At 33.9% G+C, this 15,942-nt stretch overlaps 4 protein-coding genes across 4 annotated transcripts; 2 read left to right on the top strand and 2 right to left on the bottom strand.

Moving 5' to 3' along the window:
* The first annotated feature begins 1,196 nt into the window (after positions 1–1,196).
* Positions 1,197–2,406, top strand: LOC140825520 (syntaxin-121-like). Its single transcript, XM_073187360.1, has one exon. It carries the CDS (start codon positions 1,290–1,292, stop codon positions 2,271–2,273), a length of 984 nt encoding a protein of 327 aa, XP_073043461.1. The 5' UTR covers positions 1,197–1,289; the 3' UTR covers positions 2,274–2,406.
* A 1,425-nt stretch (positions 2,407–3,831) lies between these two features.
* On the bottom strand, positions 3,832–5,208 carry LOC140825519 (E3 ubiquitin-protein ligase PUB23-like). Its single transcript, XM_073187358.1, has one exon. It carries the CDS (start codon positions 5,068–5,070, stop codon positions 3,853–3,855), a length of 1,218 nt encoding a protein of 405 aa, XP_073043459.1. The 5' UTR covers positions 5,071–5,208; the 3' UTR covers positions 3,832–3,852.
* A 2,230-nt stretch (positions 5,209–7,438) lies between these two features.
* LOC140825518 (protein LEAD-SENSITIVE 1) lies at positions 7,439–10,132 on the top strand. The gene is made up of 3 exons (XM_073187357.1): positions 7,439–7,649; positions 7,739–7,812; positions 9,264–10,132. Exons 1-3 carry the CDS (start codon positions 7,630–7,632, stop codon positions 9,947–9,949), a joined length of 780 nt encoding a protein of 259 aa, XP_073043458.1. The 5' UTR covers positions 7,439–7,629; the 3' UTR covers positions 9,950–10,132.
* Positions 10,133–12,417: 2,285 nt separating this feature from the next.
* Positions 12,418–13,249, bottom strand: LOC140828043 (NDR1/HIN1-like protein 1). The gene has a single exon (XM_073191013.1). The coding sequence runs from the start codon at positions 13,177–13,179 to the stop codon at positions 12,538–12,540; it is 642 nt and encodes a 213-aa protein (XP_073047114.1). The 5' UTR covers positions 13,180–13,249; the 3' UTR covers positions 12,418–12,537.
* Between the last annotated feature and the right edge of the window lie 2,693 nt (positions 13,250–15,942).

The raw sequence follows: 15,942 nt of genomic DNA, 5'->3' as shown, positions 1-15,942 counted from the left end.
TTCCTTCCTAAAATTTTAGGGGTGTATTCAATTTAAACTTTTAATGAATTTTATGGAATTTTAAAATCTAGAGGTATTCAATCTAAACTTTTAATGACTCTATATATGTTTAGTGGTATTCAACATGGATTTTGGTAGAGTTTTAAAAAGTCGTGTGATATTCAAACTTGACTTTTTAAAACTTTACAAAAGTCAAGAGGTATCCAAAAAAAGGCAAAAACTTATGTGAGACGGTCTCACGGGTATTATTTGTGAGACGGATCTTTTATTTGGGTCACCCATAAAAAGTATTACTTTTTATGCTAAGAGTATTACTTTTTATTGTGAATATGGGTAGGGTTGACCCGTCTCACAGATTATGATCCGTGAGACGGTCTCACATGAGACTCACTCCCAAAAAAATCAATAGATTTTCAAGGATTCTTATTTTATTATTCATGTACAAACCTTGAAGTCTTATGTACAATTGCAGAAAATCTAAAATATTCTTCCACCTATACCAAAGATTTTGATGGACTCTCTTTTTTGAAAAATACGATATCTCTATTCTATCTCAAGCCATCTCTAGGGTTCTTCTCTCTCTCAAAAAAATTTCTTCTATTCAAAGGTATGATTGGTCAATCTTGAATTTATTATATTGTCAATATTTATGTGTAAAAATAGATGAATTGTTGTTTTTTTTTTTGAATCATTATGATTATTGTATTTCATAAATTGTTCATTTTAATAAAATTTTATTATGAACTTATAAAAATATTGTTCATTAATATGTTGAATTGACATAAAGAATTGAAATTTTGATTTCAATAAATTGGATAGTTCATTTGTCGTTTTTCACAAATTAAATTTATTTAACCTTTAAATAAGTAAAATTTATTTACATTTTCATAAATAAAAAAAATTTAAAATTTAATAGGTTATACATGTCCAATAATTATTTAAAAGAAATTAATAAAAAATAAATCACAATTATAAAAGTTAAGAAAAGTTTACAAAAATCTTGAAAAAAAGTCTATAAAAGTCCATCTTTTAAAAAAAAAATATTAAAAATCATTAAAAAATTAAATTGAATACACCCCCTCAGTGTTAATTGACTTTTCCGTCTTGAAGTAGTTGTAATAATCCCGCATGGCGAGTCCTCCTTTGACCAGTCTTGTCTTACCCGTTCGACCAGCTCCCCGGTTTCGTGCGCCTGTACCAGACCCCCCCCACATTAAACCCCCCCATCAATCCAACAGAACCATTTCTTGGTATAATTGTCCAGATCGAAGATGTATACATAGGAGAAAATGAACGATCTTTTTTCAGGATCCTTCTCCCGTTTCCGGGAAGAAGATCAACCCCCGCCGCGGAATTCCCATTCCATCCAGATGACGAACTCTGGCTCCACCGGCGGCGTCAACTTGGATCGGTTATTCGAAGATGTGGAAGCTGTTAAAGACGAGCTCCGGGACCTGGAATCCCTCTACACTCAGCTCCAGTCCTCTCACGAGCATAGCAAGACTCTCCACAACGCCAAGACCGTGAAAGATCTCCGCTCCCGCATGGATTCAGACATCTCTGCCTCTCTCAAGAAAGCAAAAGTGATAAAAGTCCGATTAGAAGCACTTGATCGCTCTAATGCCGCAAATCGGGGCCTCCCCGGCTGCGGCCCCGGAAGTTCCTCCGATCGTACACGGACCTCAGTTGTCAACGGCCTGAGGAAAAAGCTTCAAGAAACCATGGCCAGATTCAACGATCTGAGGCAGAAAATGGGATCCGAGTATCGCGAAACCGTGCAGCGGAGATATTACACCGTGACCGGCGAAAATCCTGACGAGAAAATCCTGGATAATTTGATAGAAACTGGGGAGAGCGAGACTTTTCTTCAGAAGGCGATTCAGCGACAGGGAAGGGGACAGGTTATGGATACAATAATGGAGATTCAAGAAAGGCACGATGCGGTTAAGGAAATGGAGAGAAATCTGAGGGAATTGCACCAGGTTTTTTTGGATATGGCGGTTCTTGTGCAGAGCCAGGGGGGGCAGCTCGAGGATATCGAAAGCCAGGTGAACAGGGCTAATTCTTTTGTCAGAGGTGGGACTCATCAGCTTGAGGTTGCCAGGAAACATCAGAAGAATACCAGGAAATGGGCTTGTTTTGGGATTATTATCTTACTGATTGTTATCTTGATCATTGTTTTATCTCTTCAACCATGGAAGAGTTCTGGTAGCGGGTCTGGCAGCGGCGGGCAAGCTCAGTCGCCGCCGGCATCTACGCCACCGGCCAAATGAGGAAAATTCAAGTTCATTTGTTTTTTCAACACCCGATATTTGTTTTTTTTAGATAGTATTATCATTTTGATTATTGTGTTTATTATTAATTACTTATTATTTTGTTGGGAAATAGGAGTTTGAGATTTACTTAGAGCTCTTTTAAGTTTTTGTTTATTTTTTTCAATAAAGAACTTTATTGTTTCAATTTTCAGATCAACCATTCAAACACACAACTGGAGCACATCGCTTATTTCTTTTTTCTTTCTATTTTAAATACTCTTTTAATATAAATACAGAAGAACAGGTTTTTTGTGACACGGTCTCACGAATCTTTATCTGTGAGACGGTTCAATCATATCGATATTCACAATAAAAAATAATACTCTTAGCGTAAAAATTAATACTTAATGGATGACCAAAATAAGAAATTCGTCTCACAAAATGCGACTCGTGAGACCGTCTCACACAAATTTTTAGTCAATCTACATTCACATAAAAAAAAATACAAAAATGTACTCTATAAATTTTGAAGTTAAATTTTATCATCTCAAAATTCAATCACACACTTATAATAATAATAATAATAATAATAATAATAATAAAACAACAACAACAACCACTTTATTCGATTTGGAAGTTGGAACATCAAAATGAGCACGCATCGTGTTGTGAACTGATTAAAGCACTCTCGAGATATTATTATATATATTTAGACAGCCCCACGATAAACCAATAATGGTCCCATTGTTTTAAGTGCTAGCATTATGTTGTTTGTTGACTTAGAGGGAGCACTTTCATCAACATTTCAAATGCATTTTATTTAATTCTTTATTAAAGATTCAAATATTTATTGTTTGAAAATAAGGAACATCGCTTATAAAAATTATCCATGTTAACTTAATATGTTTGAAAACTCAAATTTAAAATTTGATGCCATGAAATCTTCATGCATGTCTGTGTTTTATCACATACAGAACATCATCTTGGTGACTCTAATTTATTATGTAATGGATGGCTAAAAAATTGTGAACATATCTCTTTATGAATTAAAACGTAGCAAGCTTTTGCCAAAAGCTTTTTGGCTTCATGGCACAACCTCGCAGGAAAAGGTTCTAGATTCTGGTATTTCCCACCTTTTTTTTTATGTATGTTTCTTCAAAAATACATTTGGGGACATTGTTCGTCGATGAATGATATAAAATATAAAAATGATAGATAAAATATATATATATATATATATATATATATATATATATATATATGTATATAATATGATAACTTTTATTGAAGTTATTTATTTTTCAGATAGACCAAAATCAAATGCATACGTTCAAAAGAAATTGAAGTTATTTATTTTTCAGAAATTTCTCATAAAACTTAATTATTTGTTATCATTAATACACGATAATTAACTCCCCTTTTTCCATTGACACAGTTTGTTTGTCTCCTCCCAAAAACCTGATTCTAGATCTATAGTAAGTTTGGAATATAAAAAATATAGTACAAGCATAATATTTTCAAGAAAATCTTTTTGTATTGACAATGATTATCCCGTGATCTGTACTACCGATGAAAAAAAAATTACAGCTCATAATTATCAAGATGAATATGAACACATCGAATTATTGGGTATGCATGAAGAATTCCTCCACGCCCTGGAATGCAATTTAAGCATTTCTCTAATCCTCTCTTTTATTTTGAAGCCGCAATCAGCATGAAGAACCAGACACAATTTCGCCACGACCCCAATCTCTAACATCTCCTGCAAAACTACAGGAGTCGCAGAAAATCTCGAAATGGAATACAAAATCTTTACTGCCTTTTCACTTGCAACCTGAGAAACCCTTAGAATTTTTTTCGAAACAATGGCTAGTCCAGCACCGTGATTTAGTAGCTCGGCTCTCCCCTCTGCACACTGACACAGAAAATCCAACAAAACCAACATCATTTCACAGACGCTTTTATCAGAATAATCGAGTAGATGGTCGATTAATAGATTCACAACTCCGGCTTCCACAACTTTAATTCTGTTTCTCCCGGAGTACTGACAGACGTTGATCAGAACTTTAAGGGTGGCTTTTGTAGCCTTTTGTGAGATTTCATCTTTCAAGATTTGTGTGCATTGGAGAAAGAACCGAGGATTTATGTTTGCTACTATTTGAGCTGGATGATCCGCTGATTCAAGAATGGACTCTAGTAACATGACAGCGTAAGCCCGAGATTCGTAGCTTCCCCGTTGCATAATCCTGGTCAAGGATTCGATGAATTCTTGATTGCTGATTGATTTCATGCCTGATTCTGATAACTGGAGACTGTAAAGAATGCTTAAAGCCACCTCACAGGCTTGTGTCGATTCCGATTCCAAATCAAGGGTTTTCTGGACGATCAAGAAAGCCAAAAACTCAGCTGTTCCCACTGTTTCCATGCATCTTTTATTGGTTTGATTCTGAGAAGAGATGGATTTAAGTCTTTGTAGGCAATTGATCTGCATTTCTGGAGAGTTGGCATCGTTTAGGAGCTTTATAATCTGTGATTTGCTGGTTGGAGCTTTCGGGGTTGGCAGCCTTTCGACGCCTTGCGAGGCATGGAGTACGCACCAGGATTGAATCAAGCGCCGGAGAGTGATGTTTGGGGTCAATTCCCTGTCGAAAAGAAGCTGTTTTGTTACCGGACATGTTCTCTTCTTCAGAGAAAAAATCCAGTTTTCTATGCTGTCTCTATCGTATGTTATCCCGGTCGAGACTGTCACCGGATCTTTCATGATGTCTAGAGTAATGGGGCAGAGAAAATATGGAGGAATCTCCATTTCGGCCATTGATTTGAATCTTGGAAACTTTGAAGGAAATGAAGAAGTGTGTAGAACAAATCGATGAATCTTTCGTTTGTATATACGCTTTAAGAATTGTGATGAATCGATGAATCCTTCGTTTGTACGTTTTAAGAATTGTGATGAATGGATTTGGTTTTATATGCATCAAGATAAGAGGAGAAATTCACGAATGTCAAAAGGTCAAAACACGCAATTGTGGTTACTTTCGTGTGTTTAGTGTGCGTTGCAGAAATCGAGAAAGGGAAGGGAGTTACGTTTTTATTTGAAAAATGGATTTAGAATTGGGATTTGGACAAAAGACTTTTCAAAGATTCCAAGTCTAATTTATTTGAGGAAGGCAAAGTCTCATTTATGTGTGGCTCTATGCATATCCGCGGGCTAAGTTCACAGAATGGTATTTGCATTTTGCCAACTTATCTTTTGACTTTCTTTCGTAACCACACACATCCTTCGTGGCTGTGTTATTCAAACATAAGCATTATTATATTACATTAAAATCTGTCATAGAATTATGTTTAATAGAAACACATAAATTATGTGAAATATATTATCATATATATATATATATATTAATATAAAAAAACAGATTAATATAATTTAATTAGCCAAATATATATAATCAGCTCTAGATCATTCGCCACCGATATAATTACTAGCACACGTTGAACAACTAAATGGTCCTACTAAAAATATAGTTTTGCATGACTCATTTCTTTCTTGGAACATTTGAGTCCCGTAATATTGAACCGATTTGTTGCTTTGACCAAGGAATTAATAATGGACTTTACATGCATTATATTTTTATTATTAAAATAATATACTTTTTACAAAAAGTTTGTGTACATAAAAATATGATATCTCATTGATTTTATAATCACAAAAAACACTACTAATTGTTCTCCTTCGATTTTTATTCCGATTAGTATTTAATGTCATATTTCTGTATATCTAAATTATACACAAACTATAAACTTTTGTTTTTGTAGCTAATTAACTTTTCCCCACGAAATTGAATCTTATGTATTTGAAATAAAGAAATATAAGATGGGGCTGTCATACATCCACGTTTTTTCCGACAAAACTAAGAACAATTAATTAATTAAAACACATAATTAAAAAAAGCATCAATTAATTATAGTAATAATTAAATATACTTCACAATTGGCTGGACCGTGATGCTGGTCAAATATATCTGGCGGTTAGCTGCATGCACGCGGATTTAAGGAGCCGTAACCTAATAGTTCGGACAATAGTTGGCGCCCACTTTAAATTTAATATTTATTTTAATTTCAATTAATAACAAAATATAATTCTATTCGCCCACTTTTTTTAGCAAATTTTTTCTAAAATAAAATACATTTAGTTGTGTGGGCGCACGCGAGTATACTCGTAAATTTTTTAGCCATAGTACATCACTAGTATTAAATCCGTAGATTTCAACTAAATATGAAAAAAATATATATATAAAAGAACAAATAATCAAATTTCATTCCAAAATTTGATAAAAATGGATTTTTATTTAGTAGAAATGGATTTTTATTACTTTAAATTTTCCGGCCAATAAAATTTTATGATTTTACTATATATATAGCATAACAATGTTATTAAAAAATAATAATACTACAATTTTAGCATTGCAAAATTTCAAGATCAGAGATCACAAAATAAAAAAAATTGATTAATTTTGTTAAGGAAAAAAAACCAATTTTTTCCCGATTATAACATGATTTTTTTTATTTTTCTTCATTTATTAATTAGCTCAGAGTGTTATTTTATTTTTATCATTTCTGCTGTGTAATTTTAGTTTCTTGAGAATCAAGCGGTATGGTATAGTTGGATATTTCTCATTCAAATAAATGAAAATAGAGTTATGTTTTATAATAAAATTATTTTTGTTATTTTATATATATATATATAAAAAAACTCTTATGATAATGATATATTTATTTATTTATCGAAGAATTCACTTTAAAAAAAAACTTTTCGTTATTATCTTCTAACAATACTTCTCACTTATGATATAATATACTAATTCTACAAAAAAAAAGTCAATTAAAATTTTAAAAATGAGTATTTAAAATATTTTCAAACATTTAATTTGTATGTCATTACTTATGTATTAGTTTGGGTACCAATAAAAGAGTGAGTCTCATGTGAGACCGTCTCACGAATCTTCATCTGTGAGACGGGTCAATCCTACACATATTCACAATAAAAAGTAACACTCTTAACATAAAAAGTAATACTTTTTCATAGATGACACAAATAAGAGACCCGTCTCATAAATACGACCTGTAAGACCGTCTCACACAAGTTTTTGCCCAATTAAAAATCTTATTAATAAAGCCATTAGAGATAATTGCCGTTCACTGCCGACGCGTAGACATCACACGCGGTTGTCATCTGCACCACGATATGTTTTCCTTAGCCGTTAAGCATCGAAATTGGCAAATAGGGTAAAAGGTTCCACCCGCGTCTTCAATAAAGCAAACCCTTGATTTCCTCTTGCTCGTACCGAAGGAAATTAATCAAGGATAAAAACAAATGGGGCTGATCTCGAACCGGTAAACTCGTTGTTTCCGAATTTTGTTTACATATACTTTGTTCTTGGTTTTTTTAATTTAATTGGGTGTGTTTGAATAAAAACGGGCAGGGTTGATAGGAGCAGCCTCAAACCAGGCGATCACATATATTCCTGGCGCACAGCATATATTTATGCTCACCATGGTCAGTTTTTTTTATGATTGCTTGCTTTTCTTTGTTCGGTTTGATATCATTCTGGATCGGAATATGGAACAATTTGTGCGCGATGAATGCTGCTATTTTTTGTTTGATTTTTCCATCTGCCTGATACCTTATCCTTTTGATTTTAGATTTTCCTGGGGACAAGAAGGCATTTTTCTTTGTTAGGTTTTATAAGAAGTTGGTGGTGCCAATTTGTTTAACGGAGAAGTGTATTTTGCTTAATTGAACTTTAGAGAAAGTTACAGTTTTAGTTAATTGGTAGAGAGTTGCATTTTTAATTTCTCGTCGTGACAGACATATATGGTCACCCATGTTCACAATTTTTCAAAATTTAATGGTCCTTACGGTCGACCAGCAAAATTTGAAGACTCCCCCAAACTTGGCAAGATGTCCACATTTAAAATCCTATTGGCCAATCTGTTATTTTCGCATGTATAAGTTATCCCCCATGAAATTTATCCTATTTATAAGCAGATTAACCTAAAAAATGTCATATTTATGTTAGCTCAATGTTTTCGAATCTTTTTCTTTTGTTGATTTTGCTTTTTCTTCATGTTTCTCACCTCAAATCCTGGATCCAAGCATTGTATTAAAGTCTGAAACCTTGAAAAAGAGCTTGAATTTAGAGTGTTTGGATTTATAAGGACTTTTCTTTTGGGAAAAATGGGTTAAAAGCACTTGAAAAATCTCGGATCGCTAAGACACTTTTCAATTCAAGTGCTTATATATTACAACTGAACTTGTGTGTTATAATAATTGAAATTAACATCAACCAAACCAGGCAATTACATCAGGATTGGGGCATGAGGCGAGGTTAAACTAGGGGAAAAGCAAAGCGACCCAATTTCTTATATCTGGGGGTGGGGTGGGGGAAGTCATGCTCGAGAAACATGATTCATGAAGTAGAAGATGCTAACTGATTAGTTAGAGATGTTGCAAGCAAAGATCGTATAGCATAATGAAAGCAAGTTGAATCAACAACAACTCTCTCAAGATCAAGATTCTAACATTCGCTAAATGCTAGCCAGGGAACTAGGCGCCGCTATGTGGATTCCATGGTATCAACATAATAAGATGAAATTTAGTGTGTTAGGGAATGCAACAAACTTTTCTTGATGGACTTTGGGTTAGGGCTTGTAAAATAATTTTGTGATATCACAGTGGTTGCGATAGCCTAATCAGTGTGATAGATTTAGGTTTTGTTGAGTTTCATTTATACCTCTTGATTTGTTTTCATCATTATTGTGCAAAACTGAATTTTGTCTCTATGTAAACAGAATCCATAAATTTACAGCTAAAATACCCATTAATTTAATTTATTATCTCTCTTCTAAATGCGTGGCATATCATGTATTCGAAGGTTAATTTTTGTGTTATTCAAGTCGAACATTTTTCATAAATATTGTGGCTGCTAACATTTATGTTTGCCACAGGAATCTATATTGGGGACAATAAAGTCGTACACTTCACAAGACGTGGCCAAGAAGTTGGAACCGGTACAGTCTTAGATCTTCTCTTAGTAAGCTCGGGACCAGCTCGGTCTCATGTCCCATGCCCCACTTGTGTCCACGTAGAAGAGGGTCATGGGGTGGTCTCCTCGTGCTTGAACTGCTTCCTAGCTGGTGGTGTTCTGTACCGCTTTGAGTACTCTGTCAACCCTGCACTCTTTCTTGCAAAAGCACGTGGAGGAACATGCACCCTCGCCGTCTCTGATGAAGATGACGCTGTGGTTCATCGAGCAAAATACCTTCTTGATAATGGGTTTGGGTGCTACAATGTATTCAAGAATAACTGTGAAGACTTTGCTATTTACTGCAAGACAGGATTGCTTGTGCTGGATCAGAGCGCGATGGGACAAAGTGGACAAGCCGTGTCTTATATAGGTGGCCCCCTTGCTGCCGTCTTGTCTACACCATTGCGTCTTGTGACGACTAATATTTACGGGATGGCAGCAACTGCTGTTGGGGTTTATTGTGCTAGCCGTTACGCAGCTGACATTGGCATGAGAAGGGATGTCTTAAAAGTTTCAGCTGAAGATCTTACTCGGAGGCTAGCAACAGGTGTGCTTCAGGTACTCGAACCAGGTCTCCCGTCTGTACCTGCACCACCTACAAATTAGCGTTTCTGTTTGTACGTTTCGAGTACAAATATTTGTCTTTGGGGAAAATTAGAAATAAACGAATGTGTCGTGATTACTGCTTGGCCCAGAAGTTCGCTAGCTGTTTGACGGTTATTATCTCGTGACATTAATTGTGTTTGAAACGTTTGATTCATGGTTGCAAAGGCACTCGTTATGTTTGAATTTTCTATGAGATTAATTAATTGGCAACCAACTCTTATTCGGCTGTGTTCATTTACCCAGATTCTATTAGCAATACTTGTTCGAATAAATAAATTTATAAAATATGCAATATGTATTTCAACTTTAACATTATTATTATTATTATTATTATTATTATTATTATTCCACTACTTTTCATATAACTGATGGCAACTAAAATATAGAAAATCATTACAGAAACAATTGCACAAGTATGTCTTATATGTTATAAAATCTATCTTATAAGTATGTCTTATATGTTCCATAAAGACTTTTTCCTTTTCCTTTTTTCACAGCCGAAATTAATTTTAACCTAGGTGCAAGCTCAAACCCAATTGAATTATTACTTTTTATATACTCAATAAATTTTATTAGTACATTGATTTTTTTAAAAAAATTAATCACCCTCTTAATCAATTTCGAGCTCTATTCTTTATATGTTTCTTGTCTAGGTATAGTTTGATATACTAGATAAGAAAAGTATTGATAAATAATCCTTTTTATATCACGTTTTGGTACATTTTTTAGAAAGCCCACGATATTATAAATAATTTTAGAGTAGGTCTCATGTGAGACCGTCTCACGGATCCTAATATGTGAGACGGTCAACTCTACCTATATTCACAATTAAAAGTAATACTCTTAGCATAAAAAATAATACTTTTTTCATTGATGACTCAAATTAGAGATCTGTTTCACAAATACGACCCGTGAGACCGTCTTACACAAGTTTTTGTCATAATTTTATACAAAGATAAAATATCTCTTTATGAAATGTGATAATTTTAATTTAATGATTAAAAACTCCACAAATGATTTAATTGCCCTTAATATATAAAAATCCTAAACCATATCGTTTGATATGGAAACCCGATTTGGAACACGTTGGTTTTAATTTGTTATTAATTGTAGTAATTTTGGTTTTTTAGAAAATAACCAATATTAGTTTATTGTTTTTTCAAATTTTTTGAGTACTTCGGTTGTTTTGTAAGTGTCTAGTTCTAAATTTAATAAATTACTTAATTATTTTTTTGATTTTTCTTTCTTTTTTTTTGCCATAAAAATATAAAAATAAAATGATATTTAAATTGTCAAATAAATTTTTTAAAATTATAACGCCGATTTTAAAATTATAAAATTTATTATGAACAGATAATTATACTCAAGCAACAACATTGAAATTATAAAATTAAGATAAAATTAATTTTATCATTACAATCTAATATATAAATTTAAACACTCTTATTAAATCATATCAAATATTAAATATAATATCTTATATCATATTTATCTTTAATGTATCTTTATATTATATATCTCAGTTTTATCTGATAATGTATCCCACAATATGTCTAAAAACATTGTTTATCACGCTCGCCTCGTCTCATTTCATCTGTTCAACTCTAAAAGTACAGTCATTTCAAACTGTTGGAAGAGAACGACCGCCCCTCTTTCTTAACAAATTCCTCTGCCTGTCTGGTTTCGGATATTCGCGGGGAGATGAAGTTCAAGAAAATGGGAACCCTCGACCCGAAGGAGATACCCGTAATCGAATACCCTTCAGTGAGCAGATACGGAAGAGACAGGTGGTGAATCTGAACGTCAGCGTGCCCGCGGAACATATCACGGATGCCGGAAACAAGCATTTATGTAATTTGATGGTTGAGAAAAAGTGGAAATAGAATCTTTATATGTACCTTTTACACCAACTGAATATTTTGATATCTTTTGCTTGCCAGTTAATCTTTATGTGATGTAAGCTATATTTTTTAAAACTATATTAAATAAGGAAAACACAGGATACATGTGCAATTATTATATTGATATATCTATATATGGGACACGTATCAATCCGTTCGTATTATTAACAGTGGAAATTAATACAGTTGACACAAAAAATAATACATTCACTCAAATAAGTATATGACATGATATAATTTTGATAGAAAAAATAATAATTTTTAATCTATATATATTAATACACGATATTTTTTTCATCACATGACTAACAAAAAATGATATTTTTATAATGAAAAATATTAGTTTGATAAAAGAAATAGTATTTTTCTTGAGCCAGTTTGCTCAAAAATAAGTCTCGTAAAATTGATTCGTGATACGATGAGTTCTTTTCAATAACAAAATACTTATTTTTCAGTATATGAATCATTTTATACATACGTATGCAAACATGCACACGTGAAAACATATATATATATATATATATATATATATATATATATATATATATATATATATATTAGCAAAAATGTACATTTCTTTAGTTTATTTTAAATGATAATATAACAACTGGATTTCTTCAACATAAAAATTAGTTTATCCAAACGGCTCCCTCTCGATCGTTTTAAACAATTCACGAAACTCACTGATCAAACATTAACACTACAACTTTGCGAAAGCTGATACTTAATCGCATTTCCGATCACAATTCCGGTGTTCTTGCTATTTCCGATGGGAATATAAGCAGGGCAGCTGACGTGAAGATGGTAACGGCCAGAGACAAAGTTACCGACCTTCCATTTCACGCGCCCGTTGAGTCTGATCACCATGGCTATGGCGCCGTTAGCCTTGTCCTGGCTGAGGGAGAGTCCATTGTACGGTGCCACAGGGACGGTGGTGCCGTAGATGAACGGAGACCAGACGTTATCGTCCCTGTGGCCTTGGTAGACGGGAGGTATGACGGTGGGGTAAGTGATTTGCTGGTGGTGATAGGCGGCGTAGACCTCCATTTTGTCGTAGTAGATGCCGATCTTGGAGTTGGGGTTGTGGGAGTTGATGGTGATCTGCAGGGTGGTGGAGATGACGTTGGGGGCGGTGACGTTGAGGTTGAAGATGGTGGCGTCTTGGAGGGTGAATGAGGGTTTTTGGGGCTGGAGACTGGCCCAGACGAGGAAGATGGTCAGCAGGATGATGAAGGTGAAGATGATGAGACACGCGCAGAAGCGGCGGGTGATTTTTCGTGGCCACAGGATGTGGTGATGGTGGTGATCGTGGCTTGATTTCTCCGACATAGTGAAGGCGACGGCGGTGCTTTGGGTAGCGGGTATTGGAGGGGAAGTGGGAAGAAATGGTGGTTGGCTGTGTTAATATAGGCTTTTCAAACGAACTTAGGACATGGGTGGACAAGATTATACTACTTTAGTGTTTTTTTTCCCGATAATTGCTATTTTAGAGCTAAAAAAGAGAAAGAAAAAGATATATTACTTTTATTTTAAATATAGATTTCACCTTCTCAAAATTCAAAATTATTGAGAGACCCATCCGATCATCCAATTTTTAGTAGTTTTACTTCAAAATGTAATTTATTTTTATACAATAAGATTAGTAAATACATTATTTGCACCTATTTTATACTAGGAGTAAAGTAGATGACGATAAACATTTTTTAACTACCCATTTTCGTTTACAATGAGAACCTTTTTTTTTTCCATCAATTTCATTTCCAGTGGTCATAATTTTGTATGTTAAGGAACTACGCTATGTTTCAAATATAAATGATGGGGTGTGACCGAATTACTTTTATTTTAGTATGTCTTGAAGCTACACTTGTATTTTTATGTCCACATTTTTCTAAAAACTTGTTATATAATAAAGAATATGTCTTTTGTGAGACGGTTTCACAAATCTTTATGTGTGAGACGGGTCAACCCTACCTATATTCACAATAAAAGTAATATTTAGCATAAAAAATTATAGTTTTCCACGAATAATCCAAATAAGAGATCCGTCTTACAAAATACGACCCGTAAGATCGTTTCACACAAATTTTTTCCTATAATAAAATACATAATTTTGAGAATCATTCTCGACTCGACCACTCTGAAAGAAAGAACACAACAAATGCGAGAGAGTGGAGAATCTCGACTTTATACGTTGAATTATGTCAACGTTGACAGATTTAATTCGATAATTTCCGAAATCAGTTATAAGTTTTGGGCTTAATTGGGCCCACCAAAATCCACCCGCTTCGAGTTTGGGTATGGTATATACCAGAACCACAAATAACTTTTAGGCCCGTCCCACCAAGAAAGGAATAATTGAAATTAGTTTAACCACCAACATTATTTTATCTAGTTAATTCGTTCTATATATATATATATATATATATATATATAGGCAAAAACTTGTGTGAGACGGTCTCACGGGTCGTATCTGTGAGACGGATCTCTTATTTGGGTCACTCATGCAAAAGTATTACTTTTTATGCTAAAAGTATTACTTTTTATTATGAATATGGGTAGGGTTGACCCGTCTCACATGAGACCTACTCATATATATATATATATATATATATATATATATATATGCTAAAAATATTACTTTTTATTATGAATATGGGTAGGGTTGACCCGTCTCAATGAGACCTACTCATATATATATATATATATATATATATATATATATATATTTAATTGAATTTTCTCTTGCACTACCGATCTAATTCTATACAATATAATTATAATTAGCTTTATGTAACATAGTTTAAATGATGTATCTCATCTTAAATGTTGTATTTACAACATGATTTTGAGTTAATGCGAAATTGTAGCTTTAACACCACAAAGTAATTTTTCCAAATATCCGACGTCTTGAATCTTTTTCGTGCGAGTAAAGCTTCTTATTATGTTCTAATAATCATATTTACTACTCGATATAGAAATTTAAAATGATAAGCTAAATTGAAAGTTATAAAATATGAGGAGTAAGCGGATAATTAACAGATTTTCAAGAACAGAAATAAAGTAAGGATACCAAGATAAGGCATTTAAAAAGAGGGCAAGAATATTCATATTCATTCAGAAAAGTTGTGGGCGGCCACAGATTCCGAAAGACCTTCCTTTTTACTTGTAACAACATTTTTAATAAATGAACTTAGAAAATAGTCATTTAAAAAAATTGAGTTTTTGAAGCAACGGAATTAATTTATATTTAAACTATTTCCAACAATATTAAATTACATGCTATTGGATATGATTTGGAAATTTAGAACGGTAAAAAATACTATGATTTGGAACCGGTACAGTCTTAGATCTTCTGTTAATATGTCATCGTGGGGAAGCGATCCCCGTCATGGCCTCTCTGTAGAAGACACGAGATTTTACTTTACTGAAGTGGATTTCGAGATCTTCGTTTAAGTTCGCGACGGTGACATGGGCGCCCCATTTGCCCGTAAAGGTCGTCCCGTGGCGGTGAAGCTTGATAGATTGAGGAACGTAACTTGGAACCCGGGGATGTAGGTTCCGAAGAGGACATGACTAAACTCATGCATGGTGCACATAATGCCTACAACTACAAGGAGGATCATCAAGATCAGCATCACTCGGCCAAATGTGGTCGTCTTTTTGGGCTCGGGTATCATAGGGAGATACGGGTTCTGATAGTAGTATGCGTTGAACGAATCAGAATGTGGATTCAGGGCGTAAATTTGGTAGTTTCCTTGACTATGGAATGAAGGAGAGTGGGCTACATGGTGCATCGGAACAGAATAGCCCGGGGGGAATTTGAGGCTACTGCGTTTGATCGTATCTGCCCACTGAAGGGTATACGATTACGGGTTTCTCCTTCGGGTTGAGTGTTCCCATTTTCTTGAACTTCCTCTCACTGCGAGTTTCCTAAACCAGACAGGTCTGCTATCGAACCATTTCAATATAAGAGAAGGGATTTGCTAGCTGTAATCTTTTGGAATAGATTACATTTGGATGGTTCCCTATCTTTTGGTTAACAACCATGAGCTTGTCGAAGCGTGGAGCTTAAGAGAGATTTTGGAATATAAT

The sequence above is a fragment of the Primulina eburnea genome, chromosome 3 (assembly GCF_022965805.1).
Source record: "Primulina eburnea isolate SZY01 chromosome 3, ASM2296580v1, whole genome shotgun sequence".
Taxonomy (NCBI): Eukaryota; Viridiplantae; Streptophyta; class Magnoliopsida; order Lamiales; family Gesneriaceae; genus Primulina; species Primulina eburnea.
This window is presented reverse-complemented; position numbering and strand designations above follow the sequence as displayed.

Excerpts from the sequence above, each read along its gene's own strand:
- LOC140825520 (XM_073187360.1), top strand. The coding sequence starts at position 1,290 with ATGAACGATCTTTTTTCAGGATCCTTCTCCCGTTTCCGGGAAGAAGAT.
- LOC140825519 (XM_073187358.1), bottom strand. The coding sequence starts at position 5,070 with ATGGCCGAAATGGAGATTCCTCCATATTTTCTCTGCCCCATTACTCTA.
- LOC140825518 (XM_073187357.1), top strand. The coding sequence starts at position 7,630 with ATGGGGCTGATCTCGAACCG. Across the intron at positions 7,650-7,738 it reads ATGGGGCTGATCTCGAACCG|GGTTGATAGGAGCAGCCTCA; the intron begins GTAAACTCGTTG and ends AAAAACGGGCAG. Across the intron at positions 7,813-9,263 it reads ATATATTTATGCTCACCATG|GAATCTATATTGGGGACAAT; the intron begins GTCAGTTTTTTT and ends TGTTTGCCACAG.
- LOC140828043 (XM_073191013.1), bottom strand. The coding sequence starts at position 13,179 with ATGTCGGAGAAATCAAGCCACGATCACCACCATCACCACATCCTGTGG.